This window comes from Synchiropus splendidus, chromosome 2 (genome assembly GCF_027744825.2).
Source record: "Synchiropus splendidus isolate RoL2022-P1 chromosome 2, RoL_Sspl_1.0, whole genome shotgun sequence".
NCBI classification, from domain to species: domain Eukaryota; kingdom Metazoa; phylum Chordata; class Actinopteri; order Syngnathiformes; family Callionymidae; genus Synchiropus; species Synchiropus splendidus.
The window spans coordinates 23,350,333-23,378,010 of record NC_071335.1 but is presented as its reverse complement, the minus strand read 5'-3'; the positions used below and the strand labels follow the sequence as shown (position 1 = coordinate 23,378,010).

The window sequence follows — 27,678 nt, the reverse complement described above, 5'->3', positions numbered from 1 at the left end:
AGTTAGGGACCATCAACAAATTCTAAAGCTGTCAAACTATTAGTGAAATCTTCAATAAGACAATGGAAAACAAACATTTTAAGAGAGAGAATTTTGAAAAGGTTTTACATCACACAAGACAATCACGATTTGAAGAATACAACATGACTAAATGATCATTAATTCTCATATTTCTTCAATAGCATCGAGGAAATGTGTCCAGACTGCTCCATAGTTCAAGTCAACTGTTCAGAGACATGAGACACAGCAGACAGACGGCTCATTTTAACCCCTAAATAAAGCTGGCAGAGCTGTCTGTCAGACACCAGCGGCTTCTACCAGAGACCTGAAACATTGAATTTCTACACTTGGTAAACTATTATATTGAAACATAAACGAATAATGATGTTGGAGACAAACTCCACTAACAAGTTTCATCATAAACCACTTTCAAGAGAGACAGTAGTGTCCAACACATGCAATAGAATGAAAATTGATTTATCATGATAATTGTCTCGCAGAAATTATTTATAGCGATAACTTTTTTTGTCCGTATCGCCCATCCCTAGTGGGAACGTAGCTCACGGGTAAATCCATGGCTCGCATGCAACCTCCTTCATGTGTTCACCCAGAGATACCACCTGGGCCGAGGTCTGGTTTCCCGTCTCAGACTGTCGGGCTCAGCTTTGGATCTGGACGTTGTATGCTGCTGTTTGAGGTCCACAGCATAGGTGAGAAATGCTCAGATAAGTGTCACTGTGATCTTAATGTCATTTGAAAGTTGACACTTGGAAAAGCCTTGCCACTTGCCTCCTCACAAAGATATAGCTCCTCAGAGTTCATGGCCCGGTGACGGCCTAATATAGATTAGAAAATAGGTCTTTTCTTTTTGCTGAATCCTGTTTTCCACGACACCAGAAAAGCACATTATCTGAAAGATCTCATTTCAGTATTTCTCTTATATACAGTGATGTGTGTGATACGTGCTGTACAAGCGGGATTTGTGAGTCACATCTAAACCTGGAGCTTCACATTAAACAGCCTTTGGGCGAAGTACAAACTGCTAGAAAAGAGGAAAACCATCTTTCAAACAAAAAGCTCTAATCCAAGAGAAACAATGCAGCGCCATCACCATGCGTCACACTGGGAGCCAGCTTGTTCTGTTGCTTTCGGTAGTGATGGAATAATCACTTGTTGGAGAGAGCAAGTCCTTCTTTCAAGTTTCAGTATCCCGTTATCATCTCAACTTCGAGTCTCAAAGTTGTCATTGAAATAATGCAATGTGAAAAGGCATAAGATAAAAACCACATCATTCACTATGGCCTTCAGCAACATCGCAGCCGCGTCCACGTCACACAAACCTCCCGAGGAGGCTCAGTCATCTTTCACTTTCACTGGTTCTTGGTTATATTTGTGTGGCGCCATTCCTCTGAAAGTCTTCCACTGAAGTCTCTGGTGACTCCTCTCGATCCTCGCTGCTCCTTCCAACTCTCTTTGGACCCAATCATCTGCCACAATGGCCAGACAGTCCTTCACCGCCTCATTAGCCCGCGAACAATGGATTTTGCTGCCATTACAGAGGTTCTTGTCAGAGTCCCTCTGCTCGCTCGGTGTCTTCGATATGGCCGAACTGATCGACATCCTGAAGTTGCTCTAATGTCGCACTACAGCTGGTCCTGAACCAGACAGATGCAGGTAGTGAAACTGGTGAAACTGAACTCGCTGGAAGCACTGGACAACACTAGTGGGAAAAGTTGGGTAGAACCACAAGGAGCAGGCACATTGGACCAGCATTTACCACCATCCTATGGTCCCTCTTGGACCAGGCCTGTACGCATCATAGGGTCTAAGGAAGTGTCAAAGGGTGGGTTCCTTTTGAAATGCTTTGGACTTGTAATTAAAAGAGCACATATTTTTTTCCCCACAAAACAGCCTCTTTATTCTTTTGTGTTCTCTGCAACCCTGTTGGTTATTGATGTAACACGCTAGCAACTCCTGAATTCCCTTTATTTTTGAAGAAGAATGGAAATGAATTATCATATTATGTGACTCATCTTGGTACCTTCCTTCAAAGCTCAATGTTTGCAGAGAGTTATACCTATATCTGTGTTGCAATATCCAAAAATGACTCTCAGGAGTGACAACTTCAACACCATTTTCTTCCTCCTATCATCGAGTGGGGCACAGGTTCTTTCTCCCCAGGAACTACGAGCTCATCTGGTGGGTTGCTACCTGGGAAAATACGAGCAGCGCCCAGTCACCAGGCCACCATGCAGATTTTGCGCCAAGCGTCAGCAGTCATGATGTTCCTCTGCTGTCAACATTGCAGATGAAAACAGCTCAGGTTTTCCTCAGATTGAAGTCCAGGACACCTCATGGTGGAACCAAATGTAGCCACGTTCCCAGTGGAACGAGTCAACTCCCGTTACCTGGCAACAGATGAGACAAAAATGTGACTAGTTAAATATTAATTGTGAAGATGTTGGGTTATTTCAGAATCTGTGACGGGCGATCAAGCTACGCTTCCACAACCTGCAGCATGGAGGAAACAAGTGTTGGATGGTGGACCGACACGTTAGGATAAACTGTGCTCGCTCAGCGGGGACCGATGTTGCCAAGGGAATACCAGGCACAACATCAGACAAACTGTTTGCCGAGTTAAGATTTTAATTCACTGTTTGTTTTTCACTTCTCATCCCTTGATTCTTGAGTGAACCAACAAGATGAAATATTCAATGTTAACTGGTGTCCTCCAGCCAACATCGAATCCCCAGAATTTACTCGGCTCTACTGAGGTGCGCAAAGGATGAATAATAAATTCGGCGACATGTAGATGCCATTGATGAGTGGTAGCTTGTTTGTACCATGTTTGTTACTGATAATGTCTTGCGTTTGTGGTGCGGCATTGTTTAAGGAGGGGATTGGGGTTTTAGGAAGCTCACAAGATGCTGTTTAAGTGTATGTTTTTAAGGGGATGCAGGTCGGTGAACCTTCCTCCCTCAAATTTCTGGATGATAGTTTGGATCCTTTGTGGAACAATTGGTCATTCCTTTAACATCCTGTCCTGTGATGGCTGGGTTAGTGTTGCCCACTCTGTGGGAGTTGGCTGGGAAGCGATTTGTTCGAAATCTGAATGGATTTTTCCCATTACAATGAATGGAAAAAGAAATGATGCATTCCAAGCCTTAAAATAGGCTTCTGTAGGAGTGAATGTAGAGTGTGTGCTGCAGGTGGCTGTTCCTCTATGTGTGTGGCCGCTGCATGTGGGAGGGGTTGCCGAGTGAGTGACGTCTCTCCAGAAGTGAAGAGGTGCCCGGTGCGTGTCCAGCTCTGAATGTGCGCTTCTGTGCAGTTTGGCTGTGACAAAGTCATAAACCAAGTCACGCTCTGTCCCAGACTCGCCTCATCCCTGTCCCAGCTCCAGCCCACAACAGGACATCAAACCCTGGAGTGTGGCTCCAGCACCTCCCCTGTGACACTCTACCACGGTCCAGTGTGGAGACAGGAAAGGTTTTACACCTCAATATGAAGAAAAAACAGTCAGTAAATGTAGCTAACGGGACACGTCTGCATACAGAGGCTGCGTTATACACAATAACAAAGCGCCTCGTGGGTCAGCTGGTTGGGCTGCCCACATTATGTTTTTTCCGGCTTTTTTCGGGGGCGTTCGAGTTCTGGATTTCCGTTCGAAATCCGGAGCCAAAAAATCGCGAAATTTGTGTTCGAACTCCAATTTGTTCCAAGTCCAGGACGTTCGAAAACCGAGGCACCACTGTACTTAAAAAAATGCAACAGTTGATTTATGTGGAATTCCATTATATGTCAGATCAAGTTTTCCATGTCTTTGCCGGCATGTTAATGGAACATGCCCCTGTTCAAAACCATCTAAACCGTCCAAATGGAACTGGATCTTTTCCCTGTCCCATTAAAACTTCCTGGAATTCTAAGACCTTTCAAGTGATTTTGCTGACAGACAGACCGTGAACATCAACAGTCACATGACCACTTTGCTGGTGGCAATGAAAAGGATCCTATCGTGAAGTGAACACCGTGACTGAGATGAGCGCAACGTCACGTTCCCGAAGTAGTTTTTTTGTTCACACTTCGATCCTTCATACTCCCACACACACACACACGGCGCCTCTCGCGAGCGCACGTTCGCTGCCTTGCTTCAATCTCCTAATGAAATCTGTACAGAGAAACAAATAAAGGCTTGTTAGCACATCCTCCCCGGAGGTTGTTAATGATCCCTTCTATTCCTCGTGGCTTAGATCTACGAGCTTGTTTAGAGGTTCAACATAGATCAATTTGACAGTATCCCCCCGTGGTTTTGCAGGTAGTAGTTTGGTATTGATGTAGAACGAAACAGCTGCTGCAGAGAGAGAGATAGTTCCCCTTGCTCTTTCTGTCAGCCTCTATCTGTTAGTCTGAGTTATTGTGTCTTTGTTTGTTAGTGTGTTGGATTTGTGTCAACCAGGCTGGCGTCGCAACGTGTCCGCCGCAGCGACAGGACCCCATGAATAAATTAAAGATTGATCGCAAATTAAGCACATACTTCAAGTGCGATCCAAGGCATGCTAATGTTTTGCTTTCTAGAACTGCACTGGTTTCAGAGTGTTTTTGACAATAGCTGCAGTTCACACACGAAACTCACAAATTGGAGAACAAAATCAACAAGCTTTTCAGATCTTTTAAGAAGGCTGGGATTTGGGTGAATTCCGGTTCCTTCCTGAGTTCTCAATCTTACCCCTCAACCTCCCGCGAAGAGCACGGGCTGTCCCTTTTCTCAGGAGCTGAGGAGCAAGACTGAGGATCGAGGAATACCCACACTACTCAGAATGGTTTGCGTATTTTCAGCCAATAAAAAATGGCATCCAAAGCGGTGAAGAAAGCGAGCTACAAAAGTATTTTCTTTGTTAATGGAGATACCAATATTAGGACAACCATTGTATTGTCTTAGCACGACATGAACTTTTAGTTTACGATCTTGTCGTTCTTCTTCTGAATTGACAGACGGAACACCACTTTGGGGCGGTGCTGCCCCCTGCACTCTGAGGACGTATCTGCATCTAAGGGGTGTCCAATTTCTCAGTCAGGCCTTGACACTTGGCTTTGAGGGCAGAGATTTTGGGTTTACGTTGAGGATTAAGAGAACAATTGTAATTCAACCTTTAACTGAATACTTTATCAAAGTATCAACTTTCTTTCAGAGAACATACAGGGCAGAGCCGCTGCTCCTCCACATCGAGAGGAACCAGTTGAGGTGGCTCGGGCATCTGATCCAGATGCCCCCTGGACGCCTCCCTGGGGAGGTGTTCCGGGCCTTTCCTACCGGGAGGAGACCCCGGGGAAGACCCAGGACTCGCTGGAGAGATGATGTCTCCAGTCTGGCCTGGGAACGCCTCGGGATCCCCCGGGAGGAGCTGGAGGAGATTTGTGCAGACCGGGAAGTTTGGGCTTCCCTCCTCCGAATGCTGCCTCCGCGACCCAACCCCAGATAAGCGGTAGAAGAAGGTGAAAGGTGAAGGTGACATACAGGGCGGTACAGGTGGAGACTATTGTTCAGGGTGGTCCGTGACTGAAAATCACAGTACACGTAACATCCGACTTATGACCGGAATCGGTTCCGACCTACCGGTCGTACGTCAGTTTGGACTTAAGTCGAGTGCCATTCAAATTGCCCGACGCGTGGGTTATAGGTACTACTGTATAGGATACACAATGTCAATCTGTTGCGTTTTTGAGGAACTTATTCTATTGAATACTATTATATACCAAGCAGTTTACTGTCCCACACGTTGTCGGCTGGCGGCCATAACTGTCATACGCGTTGCTGGGCTGCTACGTGCTGTGATGCCAGACATTGAGTAAAAACAAAAAAAAGCATGTGCTGGCCGTGGTCGTCAGTACAGGTGGATGTAAGTCGGATGTTACTTGTATTACTACCAACAATTGTCCAGTTGACTCTTGTGTCCAGTGCTGATGCGGACGCTTGTTGTTTGTGGACGTATAGGTGTTCAGCATTTGTCGACGTCCAGAAACGATGGGCGGGGTCAGGATGAGGATTCATGATGATCGTAAGCTCTTATTGTTCTCCCATGTGATGTCTTTTGGTATCTATAGTCCCCATGAGCGTGACTCGCAGTGCATGAAGAAGATAGGTGAGGTGAGAGAGGGTGGTCCGGATCGGGTGGCCACCACGGATGGGAAAGAGTAGATACAGAAATACAAGATTTTTATCAACCTGCTCTTCAGATTGCATCAGTTTCTCTTTTCCCACTGCTCTTCACAAACACAATAGAAACACTGAAATACATAAACTTTTTCTCCAATATATCACAGCCTGCAGGCTTGATAAGGAGAAAATAAAAGAAAAACACCGGCAATAAAGTTGACAAAGAGAGTAATAGCAGTGAACCTGCTGTCTCCTCCTCTCTTTTTTGCTCCCTCCGTCTCTCTCTTTAAATCACTGCTGGAGAATTGGTGGAGCTTGAAGTGCAGGTAAAAAGAGTGCAACTCATTTTTCGACAGGTACGAAAATTGGAGTTGATAAGCGCCGCGGAGGCAACTTTTAGGGAACTAGCAACTGCATAAACGTGACTCATGGAAAAGAATGAAATCATTTGGACAAGAAAAGAAAAATGTTGTTCATCAAATAATGTAGCTGAAGTCCTGTCTTGTTAATTTACCTGATGAAGACTCCAAAAAAAGCTGGGTCATTATTAGGTTTAGTTCAGTCTCAGTTTGGTTCAGAGTGCTGGTTAAGGTTAGCCATTTGTTTTGGAAAAAAATCTCTATATTTCAGATTTGGAGGCCTGGTTATCCACTCCATCGACAGTATGGGGTTGGAGTTGATCTCATGACTTATAAAAATAAATGTCAGTCATCCATCCTCACTATAACATTGGTCAGTGCTGCAAGATGGACATTTGCTAGGCCTCAGGTGACTGCTGCCCTGACCTCCAACACCTCCTCCATGTTACCCCTCAAGTTACTCGATTGAAACTGAGCATAACACACAACGCAACGTCACACAGAGACAAACAGTTTCACATAATCACTGTTTGGGAAAAGTAGGAACGAGAGCTGGAAATGATAAAAGTCACTGTTCCTTTCCAATCTGAGTGAAATGTACGACCAAGTGTTGACTGCACAACATGTGATGTATCAGAAGCATTGTGTTGTGTTGCGCGGAAGTATGGGTCTGATGTTCGGAAGCTGCTTCTCTGAATTACATTGGATATCAGAAAGTCTCTGAATGACTGAAAAACACAGCCATTTGAGTAGCTTTAAATTGACACATTGTGATGTATAGAGCAAAAAGGAGCGCCATCCTATGGCTTACATCAACCCAACCTCCGTCTTTCTTTTACGTGACACGCTCCCCACGGCATCAGGATGTGCCACGGAAGGTGGAGCATGTGCCTCTATTGAAAGGCTGCCATCGGTGTCAGCACAGGACACGAAACCCTTTCACTTTCCCAACGTCACGACATTATGTCGTGGAAGTGAGGATGAGTCGAGGGTACAGGTTGGCAGCCAGACAACTCTGGAGTCATTTGACTGGCAGCTGTGAGCCTTTTACGTATCCAGATAGGCCAAGAAAATGAGGACACCTTTCTTGTTTTTTTTTTTTTTTTTTTAACTGCTTGCATATTGTTGATGATGTAATTCTAACAGCGATTATTGCTTGTTTCATTTTCAATTTCCTGGACTGCGTTTTTACATCTGACCCATTAAAATGAGTTTTTTTAGTTCAGCATGGAAGCAGCTCGTCACATTTTAAGTTTGAACCATTTACCCTTTGAAAGACAGATTTTACCGTGCCATGTGGCTGAATGGAAAATGACTAGGGCTAAGTGACTAAGTAGAGGAATAAAGCTGCATCAATAACTGACTAGTTTGAAGAGAATTAATAAAAAGGGCCAGTTTGGCTGTCGTTTTAATCACATTTTAAAAGATTTGTTTCAGAAACCAGGCAGAGTAGCTGTCATGTGGTGGGACAGCCAGGGTCCCCGGGTGCCTCAGACCTGCGCTGAGAACAATGTCTCCATCAATCCAGTCAATTCTTCTCTTGTGAAATTTGCACTTGCTGCCGACTCTCGTGTACAGGTCATTAATCACCGGTGAAAATCCACGCTGACGTCGGACCTGTCTGGTCTGAAGCCTGGTCCGTCCTGACATCTGGAGAATTGGAGAGCGCGATATCTGGCCGACCCATTCACTTACTAATGTAGGTCAGATAGTCGGTGCTAGCTTGTGGGTTTGCTGCGTTCTTGTTCGCCCGTGTAAGATCCTGTTGTGGTGGGCTTTTTTTCCATCATCTCTCCTGCACCAGGGACAACATTGAGCTTTAAGCTGTATTGAATGGATTTTGCACCAAGTGGTGTTGGAGTGAAATCCCAAACTAATGGCTAAACAGCTTTTCCAGTGCCTGCTGTGTGTTTCTAGTTTACCATAGTTGGAGCTTTAAAGCCCCTGTGAGCAGAAAAGCCAATGTTATTTTGCTGCCTTTCTGTTTTGGTCAGGTGTTTTCCTCTCTCGGATGCTTCCCGCTGAGAGAAGCGCCTGGAGGCCACACAGCAATTGCTGCTTTGAAGTTTCTGATGAAGCGCTCCCACCCAACGGCACCGACACGCACGCGATTGAAAGCTGGGCACGATGCAGTTACCGTTGGTGTCAATTTGTAATTGCTTTCATCTTCGTGTTTCCCAGAGCAGATGTCCGCTCTTGCACGTCAATGATTTGGGGATAAACGGCCAGTAAGATTGATTTGTGGATGAGACATGAGAACACAGAGAGAATATTGACCGTCTGGAGCAGTCAGGGATGGGCAGAGACTTTCATAGCATTTGTAACTGTTGTCGATATATAAACTTTAGGAGAGTTTCAATAACTTATAGCAAGCTATTGTCACTCCTAAGCAACTGGCAGCTATTCTCAAGTGCACCTTTCCAGTCACAGGGTGGCGCTAAAGTCTGTGACTGTGTTGTGTGTTCGCCCGTCGAAGCGCACCTTCCACCTTTGGTGGCAGATACTCTCGGATCAACCCGTGCTCACTCCGATGGCGTCCTACACTGACATTGGGAAAGTGGACTTTTGCGTCCTATATTGACGACAAAGGTAGCCTTCAGCGTTGAATGTTACGCACATGTGTTTCAATGGACTAAAAGAAGGTTGTCCTTCTCGTGTAGCGTTCCAAGCAAGGCGGTGGAGATCGTGCGTTGCGGGGGCAGAGAGAAGTCACTGTGTTAAACTGCTTGGAATAGTAATTGTTGTCAAACTTGAATGGAAGCGCCATTGTTTTTTCCGTCTTTTTTTCACGTGTCGCGCTGCCAAAGTGTCAACATGCAACGGAGAAGGCTGCCTTTGGCATTACAGCACTCAAAAGGCCACTTTCCCAGTGTCAATATATGATATATATATATATATATATATATATATATATATATATATATATATGGCATAAGGTTCATGCGATAAGTACAAGTGAAACGTTTTTGTGTCAGTAGGCAAGACTTGAATTTTCATATGTCTTATTTAGTGGTGGATTCAAAAGGTCCTTTTCGGTGGACGTGTCTTGTGCTTTTGGTTTTCCACAGTTCCTCTAAATGCTAGATTCCGTGTGTTATCAAGTCTCTGCTTTAGCAGTCACACCTTATGTCTGCTGCTGAGGTTGGCAGAATCCTCTGAAGTTGGAAGCCTTCGATAGATTCTGAATGAAAGACTCGAAGAAGGGCCTTCCAAGTCTCATTAAAGAGCAGCCTGACTCAGAACACTGTCCCCTGGCAAAGTGAGCCGTACTGTGCATCATGGCATGGAGATGAACGTTCCCAAAATATCAGGCGTACACTTTCACCACAGAATTATTTCATCATCACGGACCTGGAATAAAGTCTCAGGAGGACATTTGGAACATTTGCATCAGTTTGGTTTTACTGTGCTCGTGATGCAGAGAATACGGGGTTGAATGGCCGTTCATTCATTCATTCATTCATTTGTTCATGGAGCACACGCATGGAACAGATTCTCAGGTGCTGAAACCAAAGCTATCGGTTCATTGCAGCTCTGAAGTCTTTCATCAGTCTGGCCCAGTTGTGTTTGTTTCCGCAGATGACACCTCCCAAATAACCTTCCGAATTCAGGAGTCCTAACAGTTTCAAGCGTTTCTTCAGCTCTTCACACCGTGAGCTGTGATTGAAGAAATGACTCTGCTTTCTTTGTCTCACAGAAACATATCTTTCTTTGTAAGAAAATAAATGAGGCGAAGTGATGTCTTTATGTGCCATTTTGTGCAGCAGAGTTGAGTTCTGAAACCAGCATGGCAGCCATTATGAGCCTTTTTTATTGCAATATTTCATCTGGTCGCGAATTTAGTCGGTGGAAACTGATAAAAAAAGAATTCAGGGTAAATGTATTGAACCTTAATAAGTCTCAAAAGTTACATACCGTGTGGAAATTTGCAAATTTTATGTGTCAGGATTTACGGCTACATAACGTACACAAATTGTTCACATAAAAAAAAAGGATGAATATTAACATGTCAACTCATTTCAGCGTAAGACATTTTGAGTTTTAAAGGAAGTGAAAGTGAAAATAGACACTGCAAATAAAGAAAAGTTGTCATGGAGTCTGTTTTAAAGTTAAGACTGGTAGACCACAAACATGGTCCTGCGCTTATTAAAAAATAAAAATAAAAAAACAACAAATGCACTTGTGAAGAATCGACCAAATAGTTCTTAGTCTTCCTCAAGGTGTCATCACCGTGGGAGTAACACGAAACAGAACATGAAAAACTAAACGGCTGCTGAAAGTGACTGTGGCCGTTTCTCTTATTTTTAGGGCTGTCACTGGATTAAAATCGCAATAGAGGTGAGTTAACTCACAATTAATGGCAAATTTATGACACATTTTGTATCTGTTCAAAGTGTATGATATTCCTCTAGTGTGATTCATTGAGATTTTTATTTTAATATTTTTTTATATTTTAATCTAGTGACACATTTATTTTATATCAGTTTTTTTGTCAGTAAAAATGAAGTACAGTTACCAGAAACTCCTACTGATATATACTTGCAAAAAACGCACCTGAATAGAGACAATATTTTTAAAACTCTCTCTGCGTTTCTTGATAAACGGTATCGCGTCAGTCACGTGAACTAAGATCAGCTCATGGCTCCTGCACTCATCTGGAGCCATGAAGGTACAGCTTGAACGTTTGGAACCAGTCACAACAGAGGCTTTTCATGGAAACAAATCGTTTTTTAAATCGTCCCGAATTCACCGTGGTCATCTTACCCACCTCATTTCTGTCACTTGAACAAAGCCGTCTGATGAAGCGTGGTCATGAAGGAGCCGCTGAGCCAATTGGTCTTTAAAGGATGGGCTCGCAGGCAGAGAACAATCTGCATCGCTTTTTTCCCCCGAGCCAATTGCGACAGACGGGACCGAGGAGAGGAAGGGAGCGCGATCGGCTTCTTTGTCAACTTAAAGGCTGATTTACGCCCACGCACAATTAGTTTTGTGCGGAGTGTGTGCGAGCGGAATTGTTTTGAAGTTTGACTTTGTTATTGTGCGAGCTGCACACCTACTCTAACATGCACAAAGTGCTGGCAATAACACTCTGCATTAAATGAATTTTAATATTAGCGTTTGAAATAAGATCATTGCATTTATTTAACTGCATAATGTAAACTTCATTTGTATCATGGCCAACACAGGTCAGTCTCCGATACAGCTCACAGACACATAGTTACATTCTTTAGCGTGCGCCTTTTTTTTTTTTTGGCAGAATATTTGGGGCATATTTTAGGGATGGTCAATTAATAGAATTTTTATCGGGATTACAATTTGAAAACCTAACAATCGTCATGAAACGCTACACGGAGTAGCGCAGGGCTTCAGCCTCTGTTTACACGGTGTGTTAGCCACTGTTGGCTGCCGACTCGGTACAACGGCGGCATGGTATTCAGCATCAGAACCTCCGAGTCACAACAGCAGTGATAGCCGCTTGTTGGAGTTGTTTCGAAAAACCAATGATTATTTGGAAGTGGATAAATGCATAAGAACAATGGCTCGCGCTCGACCTGAGACAGCGCTCCTTGTCATTCAACGTGCTGCAGAGACGCAGCGCTCTGATGTGGAAGTTTTATAATTTAACAAGTGACTTCTCTCATGATCACCATGAAAAATGACTAAAAATGGAAAAAAATGGGATATGAAATCACATCTGAACCTCAGAAAAAGCTACACATCCCAGTCAAGTGCTTGCTCAACTTGAAATATTTTCTCATCTCCGCTGTTCTCTAAAGCCAGACCTTACAGATTGGAGTTTCTAAAGAGATTTAACTTACATGATGAAAGTTAAATATAACTGTTAAATTATTGTTTACATTTTACGCATTGTTTTATTGTCGGTCAGTTGTTCAATAAAGTTTGAAAATTCAACGACAGCAAAATATTAAATTGTTGAATAATCGTGATTATGATATGAATATGACATGAGAATTTTTGCCGGAATCGTCCAGGCCTATCGTATTTAACTGGCGAAGCTGTGCTACACCTCACCGTGCAACTGCCACAGCTTGTGTGGACCTGGGCGTGGAAGCCCTGACAGGGCAACTCTTTCTCTCTGGTGTCCAATATTGAGTATTCTCAAGTGGATGAGGGCCTCCAACAGTGATGCTCAGTCAGTCGCCTGCGCTGACTTGTGCTGGGTTCCTTGATGCATAGGTGGCGCCTCGACAGCAGTTGGGGTGAAGGTTGCCTTCGCTCTGGATAGTCAAGGACATGCTACTCGCTCTGTATAGCATCTTATGTGATGGCGTGCATCGGCACAGGATGTTATTTCCAATCACCTTGGAAGTGGGAAGTGGGAGATTGGAGCTGAGGTCACCGACATCAAAGTCGGAAAACAAGATATTGACATCTTCTCATGCCAAGTGTCTGCAACTCCAAAATCTGTCGCATGAAGAGAAACCACATATTCACTGAATGTGCATCGGCACCGAGAGTGACGAACATGTACATGACGTAACGCTAAGTAGCGATGAGAGCTCACGATCCTGCTAACCCGTCCCCTACTTCTGAACGTCACGCGGGAAGGGAAACATTTGACTCCTTTGAAACACCCTCAAGAGGCGAAGTGGAAGGCTGACTTCTCTGTCAACATTGGACACCAAAGTCCTCTTGAAGATCATCAGGGTGTGACACCACTGGTGTGGCAGATGTGTCTGCACCTCCCACCTTTCCTTCAGCAGCAGAGTGCTGCACCCTCAGTGCAAGACTCCGCGCTTCAGGCGATCTTGCTAGCTGCAGTCCGACTGCTCAAGCTTTGCATGACACTGCCGGGTCTGATCTGTTCTTCACTGGACTCCAAGCCATCCGCTGCAACAGTGAATCAGTCTTGCAAATTGTCCATATTACGTAGGCTATCAGACTAGCCATCATTTCTGTCTCATCGTACACATACCCGCACATGGAAGGACTAGATTACAGTATGGATCCGAGGGGTCGCTCAAGTGGAGAGGTTTCGAGATGAAATTACGGAGGCCAGATGGTTTGGACTTGTTGAGAGCAGCGACAGTGTTTGACCTGGAATGTTGGAGATGAAGTCGAGGAAGACAAGGATGCAGTGAAGGAGGACCTGAAGAGTGTGTGGGAGGAAGATCAGGGTCGGACAAGAAGGCTACCGTGGCAACCCCTGCTGAGAAATGATGGAAGACAAAGGCTTATTTCGTGCGTGTGCGACCAACTCCGTGCAGCTACTGAGTGTAAAAACAGTGCAACAACAATGGCAGAACTAAATGAAAGACTTTTTTTTAAGCTGCACACGGGGAACGTTCTTAATCCCCAACAATGTACAGAGTTTGAATAAGAGCAGACGTTAATGTGTAGCCCAGACATGAATCAGTGACTTTAAAACAACAAAGTCTCCCCGGCGTGTTCTAAAAGGAGACTTTCATTAGAGGAATGAGGCTGAGCAATCTGCGGAGTGTCGCGAGCGGCTAACCTCTGAGGTTTGCCACAGGAGAACTCCTGCTAAATGTTAATCTCCATCTCCTCCGTAATGCTTCAGTCTCTCCGTGGTGTTTGCTCAAAGTCAGGGTGACTTTTTCTGCAGCACCTCCGTCGCTGAGAGGAGCCAAGTCGGAAAGACAGCATGAGGAAATGGAGTAAACAGTGTGACAGGTGTCTGGCAAGAGGCAATAATTAGATTTATGAACCAGCCGATGTTATTTTCTTCGCTCGGGGACCGCTGCGAGACATTAAGCGCTAACTGAGATCTCGCTGTCCCTGCACCAGTGCGCACACTTGCGCCTCCATTTCTCATTTAGAGTATTTCATCGTGTCTCTGACTGTGAATGTTCCCTCGATACTCCACCTCTGGCTGTACTCCGCGGATTCGTCCGACTTATTTACGGAACCTAGATTGAGATGCTGAACAGTCAGAGATCAAGACAAAGGGATCGAAATGGAGGCGAGTTTCAGTTCCTCGACACAAGCGTAGCCACACTGGCTCACAACTCTTTTGTTGCCTTGGCTGACAGGATTTGACTTTCAAATGAAATACACTATATACTGTATAATACTTTTACAGAAAACACAGTCTGAAACCAGAGTGTCAGAGTAGCGCAGATGTGACGTGTGTGACATCATGAAAAACAAATCTAGGAAATCAGGAATCAATGTGTCTGTGGCAAAAACTTAGTCTCCTTGGTGGTGGAAGTGACTCCTATGAAAAAACGATGCACGTTAAGTTTACGTTTCTCTCAAGTCTTAACTGGATCATGATCTCTGAGCTGTTATTTCCATGTGTGAATGCTGCGTTCCAATCACCTCGGAAGTTGGAGCTTGGAATGACGTCTCAACCGTGGTCAACAATATAGAAGTCAGAAAACAAGATGGTGACATCTTCTCATGCCTGCCTCAGTCGGATAGAAGCGTTTGCAACTACAAACTATGTCGGATGAAGAGGAACCACAAATTCACTGAATGTGTTGGTTCCTTTGGGGTTTATCTTGAATAAGAACTTCTGCTTCCTGTTTACGTTCAGGGAAGTCATCTTGACGTGGTGAGAATTCTCCGACCTTCCAACATGGAACTCCGACATCTAGTCGCGGTGTTACTGGAAATTTCCCAGTTCCGAGCACAACCTGAACACACCCAAAATCCTGGTGTGTAACCGCTGTGCCATATAACCGTATGCTTTCAACAGCACAAGCGAGTAGCTGGTAGCAGGAGGTTTGATTCCTAAATGCCCCTTCCGTGCTTCCTCCCTCAGTCGGAGGTGTGTCATCCGTCCCTCCGGCTCTCTCTGACACCATTACTGGCACTCGCCGTCCCGTATCTGCTCAGGCTGGAGTGGAACTGAACACACTAAGGATGGGTGTGTCAGGTGATCTGACTTGCCTGCGAAAACGTCCAAGAGCCATATTTCTTCATTTGAAAGCGTCTGCCTTTCTGCCAATACGATTGATTTTCTATCAGCCCCTATGATTGGGAAGGCGATTGGTGCGGGCTCTGATAAGAAAACCTGCAGTATCAATCTGGCGTCTGGCAGGACACACACCGTGGCTTATTAGACAGCCATCTACGCTGTTATCCGGTGGGCCTAACCCCATCACATTCCCACTGGAGCATGCGATATTTTTGGCCAGCAGACAATTTTCTAAATGACTTTTAAAAGAAACTGCTGCAGTAAGACGGGCGGACTCTACTTTTCTAGTCAAATACCTTTGCGATTTTACAATCTGTTCATGGTGAGGCATGTGCTGAACTAATGTCCAGAGAATTTCAGACATGGAATATTACACAGCACAGGTGTCCTGCTCAGCCAGACCTCAGTGGTGGCACTTTTAATAGTCTTCAAGCATCTGTGCTTAAGGATAGAGGCAAAGCCCAACCATCCACCCGCCTGCCTTGATGCTGTCTCTCAGCCTTCTAATCTTATTGGCTGTCAAACTGTAAACTGTTCTCCTCCCAAAGTGTATCATTTCGTTACGCTTCCGCCGTAGACATGTCATCATTTAGTGACGGCGGAGGCAATGTTTTTGACAGTGTTTTGTTTTAGCAGAGTTAAGTTGTCAATGAATTTCAATGAAGTATTCAGGGTTGTTCAGAAGTGATTCGATTTCAGTGGTGGTCTGAAGATCCACGTGGCTTTAGGAAGGTTTTGTTGTTCAAAAATAATAATTCACAATCCCTGGAAGGAGATGACAAGCTCTTACTGAACTTCACAGTCCGAACTGTGGAATGGATTTCCTGTACATTAGTGAGAGGTGAGAGACATAACTTAGGAAGTCCATTCCACAGTTTACACTGATGTCGCAGAGCAGCAGTCCGTGACTTTTATCTGAAAACATGTAGAACAAACAGCACACTGGATGTGTTCGATTTTTCAAACGCAGTGTGTGTCCTTAAACTAGTCAAATATCTTCGATGTTGGACTTCAGACGTCGGTCTTACGTCACTTGTCAGTCGGAAAACAGATTTATTTATGCTCCAAGAGCAAGTATATGATGTTCATGCTGATCATATGAAGCAGCGCCTTCTATCCATTCACTTCCTTCATATGTCCATTATGGATTTAATAAATATCAAATGCCGACATGTGCAAATTTGTTTTCCGGATAAAGTTTTTGCTGTCGTCACGTTTCATGCTTCTGTCTGTGGTCTTACCTCTAGTTGTCGGCTCAAATTAATATAAATCAACAATCATGAAAAAAAACAACTGGGCTCAATATGGCATCAGAGGAATATCGGTATCGGCAGATATCCAAATTCCATTATCGGATCGGATCAGACGTCCAAATATGAGGATCCCTAATCTGTGGTTGGCTGAGCTTCTGTGCTTCAAAGTATGAGTTATGATTTTTTGCTGACATGTTGAAGTACACTGTCGTCATGAAAAATAATACATAACATATTCCTTTAAATATATATATGTCAATACACCATATGGCTCTATGAGGGGCTTGGGGTCCTCCACTGTCGCCCCCTGCAGACCTGCCATCGCTGCTTAAAACCCTGAAAACCTGGATGGGTAAAACACAGCGTACCATGGACCCACCGAGATAAATGAAGCCTTCTGTAACTGAGATGACTAAAGATGTTGAATGACACTGACCCCACTGGTGTAGCAGTTAACACTTAGGTCATGAGTTTGAAGGGAACTTCTTTTAATTGAGCAAACACAATTTGTGAGTCACGGAAAACGTTTTATTGTTCACATTATTGCCTGTGTTTCTGGAAACTTGCGTGAAATAAGCTCTTTGGTGGAGGTATACACTGTCTCAGTGCTTTTCCAGTTGTTTTATCAAAGAAAACTTGATGCTGTCAGACAAAATGAATTTGAAGTTAGTTTGAAGTTGTCGGATGTTAACAGATTTGCAGTTCCATGTATCTTAAAATCCTCCACTTGCTGTTGTGGCTGCCTCGGGCGTGTTCCTCTGACGCTGTTGTCCTCTCTTCACGTCCTCTCTAGGTCACCCAATGGTGTGTGCACTTCAGCTACAGTTGTGGTGAATCGGCTGACCATGGGGGAGATGGAGGAGTTTGATCATATCTCCGCTGAAGTTCCCTCACAGAAGGTAAGGCAACAAGCACCATCGCGCTAATTCAAGGATTATAGCCGGCGACTCAGCTCCTCAGATTAAGGAATGGGGGATTAAGGCGATGTACCTGAACTATGTGTCTCTAAGTGATTGGCACCGTTGTGATTTGGCTGTCAAATGTGCAGCAGTAGAAAACGTGACTGTCTTGGCCTTGTTAGGCAGCGATTTGCTTGGCAGTATTGCAGGTGTGGCATTCTTACTGCTGCCTCTTCTTTGCACTAATCCCATACAATGCATTCCACTTACCTAAGCTTAGCCACTGACTGGAGATTGCCCTCCCTCTTCAGTTTGACGCTAAGCTGAAGATCTGTCTTCCCAATGGGCTGCTTCCTCGCCAGAACTGAAGTTGTATGTACTTCATTTTTACATTTTTTTTGGCCAGTAATGGTATGTGTTGTGATGTCTGTCATTTCTGTGATCTGATGGTCTGGTGCCACTGGCACAACAGCGTCACTTGCGGAAGGCGTGTGGCTGGGCTTCGATCCAAGGAGCTCAGTTGAGATTGGCCCAAAGAGAACTTGAGACCCGGATGTGTCGATGGTCGAGGCTCTTTCTTGGACGGTAGAGTGAGGAGGCCGGTCATCGTCTAGAGGCTCAGACTCAAACTGCTGCTCTTTTGACTGAAAAGGCAGAGTGAAGCTTTCCAGACACTAGGTGGAGGTCATGGGCAGAGCCAGGAAACACTTGAGAAATTCCTTCTGAGGAATTGGTAGGTGTTTCTCGCCTCCTACTTGCAAATTTAGAAGACATTTTCTTTGAATCAATCAATTCTTTCCCCTGGAATTGAAACATGTCGTCTTTATCTATTTCAAGTCTTGAGATTGAGGTTTTGAAGGGTCCCACAGACCTGACTTGGCGCTTTGAGGGAAGCAATTTCCTGCTCTGCTCACAGCTGCTGCGGTCCAACAAATAGTCGTCGGGTTGATATCTGTGTTTACCGAGTCGATGGCTGTTGTTATCAGCGCCTGAAGCCTCTCAGGCAGTCGATCCCAACTTTTATTTCTGGTTTTTGTCTCCATTTAGAAGAGATTTTTCGGAGTAGATTTACATCCTGGCGTCAGAATGGGCTCCGCCAAGCCGCGCGCACGTTTAGCTTGTGTGTATCCCTGTCTTATATAATTGACCCGAGCCTTCCACATGGCTGACTGGCTTTTGTTTCTGCCCACCCAGTCACGGGTGAAGGGAGGTTCCCTGCCAAGCTCCAAACTGTCACTGACAATCTGCCAGTGTCGGCTTGATGAATGTTTTCCTGGCGTGTGTTTGTGTTATCGCTGCGCGCATCCACACAAATGTGTTTGAGAGGAGGCAGGCAGGGCGCTGGAGCCGAGACGTGATAAACATTAGTGAGGGCTCACTTGAGAGTCGAGACTCACTTGTGGGGATGTTCAGCAATTCACTAGTGGAGTGGATGTCTTGAAGCCAGAGCGCTGGCTCTATTTTGGACGTGTCCTCCAGGTCCGCTGCTCTTTTTTTTTGTGTGGTTTGAAGTTGCAAGCTGCCCCCCGGACCCCAGACCAGGGGTGTCCCATGACAGGTCCGTGGGCCATTTGTGGTCCCTGATCAAATTCATTTTTCAATTCCATTTCACTTTGATTTGACATGGAGCCAACCAGTGTTTGTGTAAAGAAAAATCTCCAGAGAAAGTTGTTCCACAAAAGCTTGAGTGTTTGTCAAGACTTCGAACTCAAGAATCCCTGACACTGTCACTGCATTCATTCTTAATTTCTGCGAGGCAAAGGAAGATTTCACAAAGGTGAGCTACAGGTGAGCTGTGATATTTTGCACATCATTCGGCAAATACTTGTTCATATGATTCACACTGAAAACCAAAAACTTTCAAGTACTGAGATGAAAGACGCTGGGGTTGTGGAAGGACTTGATCAGCCGTTGTTTTTGTATGTTATTTAAATAGATTGAACAATTACAGACCCATTGCTTGACACGCGAGTGTTTTCCCTCCAGAAACTCGGCCCTCTTTAAGAGCAATAACATTCAGCTTTTTCACTCCTTTGATGCAGCTCAGCTTTTCACCCTGTCAGTCCTCATACATTGTGTGTGGATGTGTAGTTTTCTCCATGCACTTAATGGTGTGCAAGTGACAGGACAACTGAATGTTAAGTTGATCATGTGTTCTTATTTGTTTTTTGTTCAGATCTGGACACATTCCTTTGTCCTTTGTTCACCTTGATGTTTTGAACTGACATAGTGAAGCGGTCGAGAAGCTGTTTTAGTTTTTCTTATAAACAATAAACAAAACAAATATACTACCTGTGTAATGTAGCTGCACACAAGACACAGGATTCTTCATGACAATTTTGGAGATCGGGCGTCCCAAAAACTTTTTACCGCTGACTGCAAATATAACTTGTGACTATAAAATAATCATAATGGAAATTCACAAATACTTACGCAACTATTCAAATTAGTGGTGGTGTCGATGATGCAGAGGTTCTCATTAGGAGTCACTGGAATAGAAAAGACATGGGAAGTGTGTGAGTCGAGCAAACACAATTGGGACACGCTATGAAAGCAGATACGTCCTCAGACTGTGGCATTGCACGTTATAGTGGCGTTGAGTTTGTCATTTCTGAAGACAAATGATGGTAAAATATAAGTAAATGTCATATAACAATGAGGTAGATATGCCATAAAATAGGCTAAGATAATACAGTGATTTATATCTCCTTTAATAAAACAAATGCTTTCTTCTGTCTGTAAATACACAAAGAATTCTGGGTAGTCTGGGTATTCCTTAATCTCAAAATCATGGGAGCGCTAAGTTAAGGGTTAACACTGAGGGTAAAGATGGAATTCACCCAAATTTGGTGAGGCTCATGGTTTGAAAATTCAGAGAAAGGTCTAATGTTATATGAGCAACATACTGGCTAGCCGGATAATTGTTTGCTCTTACGCAACGTTTCCCTGTGTGCTACAACCAGTTTGGAGACCAAACCGCTAGTAGCGTTGCCACATGTCCCATGAAATGCGGAATTGTCCAGCATTTGATGATTTTTTTTTTTTTCAGAATGTCCTCAAATGCACCGTGCAGGTGTACAGAGAAAGAGCTTGAGCACTTGTCTCCTGCACTTTGTTTTCTGGAGTAAAACTTTTCAAAATGTTTTCAGAATATCACGTATGTGTCTTCTTACACGCTGAAAATCTCCAACTACTCACTCGGGATTATGACGCCACATTGCCGTGGAAGCACCTGAAGGGAAATGAAGGACGAACAGATGTGTCAGAAAACAGTGATATGGGATTTATAGGAAGATTCAGCGACAGCACAGGAAGCCTTTATCTGTTGGGGAGCCCTGCTTCATTTCTCATTTTAAAGGAAATGTTCCTGGATCTGTACAGTCATGAGTGAAAGTAGAACTTGTGTCCTGCAGTGATAGTTCTATTGCTGATAAATCTGCCAGTGATTTCCTCCACTGCCCCGCGGATTAAATGAACAATGAGTGTGAATGATTTTTCAATTACATATTCATATTGTTTTGAAACTTCTCTAATCCGTATATTGGTGAACTTTCAGTGTGTACAAGAAAAAGTAGTTCATTCTGTTTCCGTCTATGTAGAGTGGTTCTAGAATACAAACTACATGAATTGACTCAGCTGAATCCAAATAAAGTAGTTAAAAAACAATTGTTTTTTAGTTGTGTAGACAACTCTGTTTGTTGTGGTGCTTTTTTACTTTCAGCGAATCAAGTAGCCAACACATGGAATCCACAAACTCATTCACTTTAAGTGACAGGCAAAAGCTTAAGACACATATCCTTCACTGCCACTGCATGTCATGGGTCACACAGATCAGCGTGTCAAGCCTTTCCTACCATGCAAGATTCAGAATCGCAAGCTGGAAGCTTTAAAAAACAGTGACTTGTAGGGCAGATGGGAACGCAGATGTATGTTTGTGTTTCAAGGAGAAAAGCCAGTGACTCTCATGTGAGTCGGCGGTGGGACTTGACGTGAACCTGTCACACTGTGCAGCGTGAGGCAGGTGTCTAACTGTGCAGTTAAAGCACTGCCAGCGATACTTCATTAAAAAGAAACTTAATTCGACCCACGACCTCCACTGTTTAAAGTGTCGGCTTCTTCCTACAGTGAGTTTGACGCCCTTGATGTAGAAGGTGCCAATAGTTGGGGTGGAGCAAAGGGTTCGTGTTTTTATCACCTTGTTGACCAGGCTGTTTTTTGGGGTGTTTGTTTTGTGTTAAAAAGCCAACGCTTGGGAAAAGAATGTTCATGTTTGTTTGTTTTAAAGCCCTAATCTGGAATACTGATTCTACGTTCACCTTCTCATGTAACGTCTCCACTTTTCTTCAGTATTGCTTGACTCTGCTAAAGCTACTTCATGAACAGACAACATTGGTGTAAATCTTTGTTTATATTCCTGCAAGAGAAACCTGACAGTTGCCTCCAAAGCCCCCTGAAACATCGAGTCCGTCTGAGTCTGTTAAATATGGAAGTTGTAGTTCGGCCTGAATCTGAAGCCCTGTTAAGGGCATTAAGGTAGTATTACTGTTGATTTGGTGCTTTGTTTCCGCCTTTTCACTGCACCCAGTTTACTTCTCACAGTTCACTTGTGATTTAAGAAAAAGGTTTCATGAAATTATTACTTATTATATATGATTCATTGACATCTATGGACGAAATGTGTGCGGTCGTGCTGATGCTGGACAACATGTCCACCTCCACTGACCTTCCCTCCCGCTGAGTCACGTGCCCCCGAATGCAAAATTAAAGCAGCATATATTTTTCAGCAGCAGTGGCCCAACTCGCCCTTTTGCGCCACCACAAGGGGCTTCGGATCGTCTTTATGTCACATCTTATTAAATGTCAGGCTCCCACAGTCCTGGCTCCTCAAGGATTTGGTGGAGCTCGCGTTGGCGGCCATGAGCAGCTTCAAGTGCTTTCACCCATTGACCCTGTTCCTCCAAGCAGCGTCCACGACCTCATCCTTCAAACTTACAACCCACCTCCCCTCCAGCTCCTCCTGAGTTGTTACAGATGCCGCACGACTGACAGAGGAAGCACCGAGTTGCACCTTCTCTTATGTTTGTGCTCCGGTTTCTTGGGAGAAATCGTTCATACTTCAAAAGAGCAAACATTACATTTGAATTTGTGGCACCCCATTTTCAAAACTGGGCAACAGAGATCTCTGAAAACCCGAACCTGGTCAAACTCAACCTGGCATGTTAGTGTTGTATCCAGTGTGCAGCCAGTGACGTGCTGTTTCACCTGCCTCTCCAGCTTGTTTTTATTACCACAACTGCGTGTTTTGTGTAACAGCTGCCTTCGTCGAGAGCTGGAAGAGGTTTGTTTGGCAGTCACATTTTTGTATTTTTCTTTCACAAGTTTGAGATCAATATTTGTAGCTAAGTACCAGAGTTGCAGACAGGACGGTATGACCTCTTGGTTGATTTTTGTTGAAGGATGCGGAGGCTCTAGAAATGCTGTAGCCTGCAGTCAATCTCAGACAAGCTTGGCTGCGCTTTTATCAATGCTGTTTTGACATGAGATTTGAAGTCGGCGTATATTTTTAAGACGGTAGCTCATTTTTCATGCGGGAGAATGGAGGGAGAAGAATTGTATTTTGTTTCTGCTTTTATTTCACGACTTGAAACGAACAGTTTAATAACGTTTGGGCTCTTTGAACAATGCAAGTGGTTACACATCGACAGCGGAACTGGCATCAGGTGACGTTTTGCCAGGATGAGCGTAACTCTGGGAAGCATATAAACTAATTCAAGAGAGCTTTTACTTGTTACGTTGCTCATAAATCGATTTTTGAATTCCTTTTTTGTAATCTAATTGTGGTATTTGTGTGCCTTTTCAGTGCCCCTTGGTCTGCGATCCTGTGTCCAGCCCCTGCATTAACAGAGACATTAACCTTCTGACTGGGCCCGGTAAGACCAGCACGCCTCAGCCACGCATGCACCCATCTATTGCAAGTGTCCTGGCTCCACTGCAGCTACAGTGGGTCATATTTGATCTCACCTTTAAAACACTGAAATAATAATAAAGCAGAAAATCTGGACCCACAAAACAGAAGGCCATTTAAATTGAGAATTCACGCTGCAGAAGTGAGACCGGTGGTTTGGCTTATAAATATTCAATGGAAGCAACCAAACTGGCATCACTCCTGCTGCACAGTTCATATCTCATGCCTTCCTCTGCGGCGCCACTGAAGTGTCTTCCTATTTTACTGTTGCTGCCGTGATGAGCAGCTAAACCAGAGGGACGTTTGCAGGCGCACATCTGCTGCCCGTCTAAGAACTTGCTCCCAGTGGACGCTGCCATATTAAGTAATGCAATTTGGTTTTCCACTTTTATTACCTTTCGCGGAGAGCTGGGGAATAGATGCACGCGCCTCACGTTCCAGGAAGTAATTTTTATAAGAGGTGGAGTGAGGGAAGCGGCCGTCTGACTGGCGGACTTATTAGTGTCTGTGCTCGCTGAAGTTCAAGTGTTAATCCCTTTCCCAAAAGGATATTAAAATCAGCAAATGTCTCTCTGCGCACTGAGGTTATGTTTCCGACCTCTTCTCTTGGTTCGTCCTTGCGTCGACAGTTTTCTCTTCCAATGAACTTTCTGGTTTCTGAGTTATTTAATCATCTCTTCACATTTTAAGAATGTAGTCGTAGTATATTCCACCTTTTAATCTGCAAAATGTGATGTATAAATGACCAAACACCTCCAGCCTGCAGAGTGATGTGCACCAAATATCTATAGTGATTTATAGATTATTACGATTAATATATTTCAACAGAAAGCTAATTTCATTTAGTTTAATGTAAGAGTTTGCTCCCCAGACAACAGGGAACCTTTGTCAGTGCAGGAGTTCCTGCTCCACTGATCCCACTGATGCACAAGACACGTGGCAGCTAGGATGAGAACAACAACAACAAACATGGAGGAATCCCTGAACAAAAGCAAACAAAAGCATCTGTTTGCTTTTGTTCAGGGAGGTTTTTCACTACACAATGACCAGGGTTTCCACTGCTCTGAATGGACTTGAAATTCTTATAAAACTGAAATTCTTATACAAATATTTTCAAGACATTAACAGAGCTTTAGTTTAAATAAGGTGATATAAAAACGTGAATATAGTCACCATCCTGGTTTATTGTGCTACTGTCAAACTGATGCAAAATAAACAATATTTTGTTGTTTAAATGTATGTAATATACCAAATGTATTCACATTGAAACATGGCATCTTGTGGCAAATATTCTTATACCATTAAACTGCGATTAATTGAGATTAATTCATCACAAATTCTCGAATTAATTAGATTTTTTTTAATTGAATCCCACCCCTAATAGTTACTAGTCGGAAAACAGTACTCACATAATAATGACCCATAATGCACTGCAATGGTGAGACAATTCTATAATGTATAATAAGCATTTCCCCTTCATTGGCGTGGCAGCGTCAGTCAAAGCAGACATGTTTTTTATAGCCCAACTGTCTTGCTGTGTCATCATTACCAGCCACATGCACAGATGACCCCTTTTTCCCCGGCATGAGAGAAAGTGCTCCGCTGGCTGGAGCCCATTTCCTCTGGGATCCTTAAGGGAAAAAAAAACGTCTTCACCCTTTCACTTCAATTCCACCCAAATATATTTTGGAATCTAATGGGAAATTCATTTCTGATCTTTGGAGATTCGTGACCCTGTTTGACCTGCAGCATCAGAATCCGAGTCAAATTTATTGCGTGGTGCTCACGAGTCCCTCCTTACTGAACTGCAGAGGGAACTGGGGAGACAAACTGATGCAAAATAAATCAATAAATCAATAAATCATCTTCACAACTGGTGCCCTATTTTCAGGCCGAGCTCCTGCCCCCAAGAATGTATGTGCTCATGCCTGATTATTGCCATGATTTATAATTGTATTCTGATGCAGCTTGATTTAATGAGTTCAAATTCAGACCATTTGGTTATTAGTGGTCTTTTTAGTCAAAAGCTTTGTGGCTCCAGTCACTGCAGGTCCATAATGCATCGCATCAGTCTACAGGAGCGAAAGGTTTGAATTTAAATTGCGTTTCATTATATAGGAAATGTTGACCCTGTTTGACTCACAATACAGTGGTACCTCGGTTCTGGACCACAATCCGTTCCAGACGGCCGTTCGAGATGCGATTTGTTGGAAATCTGAATGGATTTTTCCCATCACAATGAATGGAAAAAGAAATGATGCGTTCCAAGCCTTAAAACAGGCTTTTGTAGGAGTGAATGTAGAGTGTCTGCTGCAGGTGGCTGTTCCTCTATGTGTGTGGCCGCTGCATGTGGGAGGGGTTGCCGAGTGAGTGACGTCTCTCCAGAAGTGAAGAGGTGCCCGGTGCCTGTCCAGCTCTGAATGTGCGCTTCTGTGCAGTTTGGCTGTGACAAAGTCATAAACCAAGTCACGCTCTGTCCCAGACTCGCCTCATCCCTGTCCCAGCTCCAGCCCACAACAGGACATCAAACCCTGGAGTGTGGCTCCAGCACCTCCCCTGTGACACTCTACCACGGTCCAGTGTGGAGACAGGAAAGGTTTTACACCTCAATATGAAGAAAAAACAGTCAGTAAATGTAGCTAACGGGACACGTCTGCATACAGAGGCTGTGTTATACACAATAACAAAGCGGGTCGTGGATCAGTTGATCGGTCCGCGCACGTTAGGTTTTTTTCTGACTTTTTTTCGGGGCCGTTCGAATTCTGGATTTTCGCTCGAAATCACAAACAAAAAAAATCTTAAAATTTTTGTTAGAACTCCGATTTCGAATCCCGGGACTTTCGAAAACCAAGGTACCACTGTAATTGGCTTTGGACCCACGTGTGTTTAAGTCATGCAGTGTGGGATAGAGCTTCCTTCTCACCTCTGTGGGTCATAGGGACAAGAATCACTTTCAGGTCATTAGAATCAAATCAAATAGAGCACCAGAACCGGACCAAGGCCAGTCAAGGAAAGAGCTCAGTCTGAGCTCAATGAATTCAAAGTGTGAGTTGAGGCATCCCAAAGTTTGGCCCCTGTCTTGTGTATGGAGGTTCAAAGTCATCCATGCCAGCGTGGTTAAGCAGTTAAATAGGTTTGACTTGGAAATCCCAAAATGTTTCGTTTTTATATCGATATTTTTCACATTTTACTGCTAAGAATGTTTTCATTTTCTCCTGTTGACCGTCTCTAAGGCTGACACAGGGCAGGGTTTAGCCCTCAGGCCGCCCTTTGAATTCCATTTGTAGGCTTCTAATAATTGCTTCACTGAGCTTCCTAGCATCTCACACTTCCAACTATCCACTCGGTCGAGGTACAACGCCAAGCAGAACGAGGTTATTCAGAAAGAAGGATGTAAAAAGGAGCGTGAACCCAGCTGCCAGAGAGCATGTAAAAAGAAATAGTCTGGCCCGGACTTGAAAGTGAATGAAAATAAAATTGCTGCTGTCATGCCTGTTTGACAGCCGAGATGGTCACCACATCAGTTCGCGAAGCCTCGTGACCGAATCATCTCATAAATTTCTTCTCGGATTCACCGTTGGTTGCACACATCTCTCCTGGCCTCTGCTGTCAGCGCTGAGATAAGGGCATTAGAGCTGTACTTTATTTTCACCGGTCTGCTGCGGCTATTAGTCCATCTGTAAAGTACCGACCAAAATAAACCTAAATCCAAATTGGTTTTAATGGACGCTGAATATGGATGGGGATGTATGCATGTGGTTTTAAATACGCGGGAGGAGTTTGGTTTCACTTCCACAGTGAGGTGGCACACGTCCTGTGGCAGTCGGAGGTATTGATCATGAGTTGACTTACCTTTGCTGTGTCTGTCTTGTCCCTCCCTTTTGGTTTAAACTTGTTCACTGTTTGTGTTCTCAGTCTTCAAAAACCCAGTATGCAAGGTGTACCGATTCCAAACTGTGGACAGCAAGTGGATGCTCGTGAGAGAACAAATGGATGAGTGCACTCTCTCCTTCAACGTCCCCAAACAGCTGCTGTCACTCTACATTCAGGAGGACATGAGCAGGTGAGCATCAGAGGACGCTGAATGTGACTTCCCAGTTGCGCGTATTCCCAAGGCAGCGCTTCCAAAGAAAATAGCACGGA

At 44.1% G+C, this 27,678-nt stretch overlaps 1 protein-coding gene across 9 annotated transcripts in view; it reads left to right on the top strand.

Moving 5' to 3' along the window:
- inpp4b (inositol polyphosphate-4-phosphatase type II B) overlaps nt 1-27,678 on the top strand; it is a 134,638-nt gene that overhangs the window by 66,597 nt on the left and 40,363 nt on the right. For all 9 annotated transcript variants that reach the window (XR_008413848.1, XR_008413849.1, XM_053854993.1 and 6 more), the window contains 3 exons: nt 17,465-17,570; nt 23,431-23,500; nt 27,451-27,598. Coding sequence is in view for 7 of the 9 variants with exons in the window: in XM_053854993.1 (XP_053710968.1) it covers nt 17,465-17,570; nt 23,431-23,500; nt 27,451-27,598 (324 nt within the window). In the remaining 2 variants the exon portion in view is untranslated. The remainder of the gene's footprint in view (nt 1-17,464; nt 17,571-23,430; nt 23,501-27,450; nt 27,599-27,678) is intronic.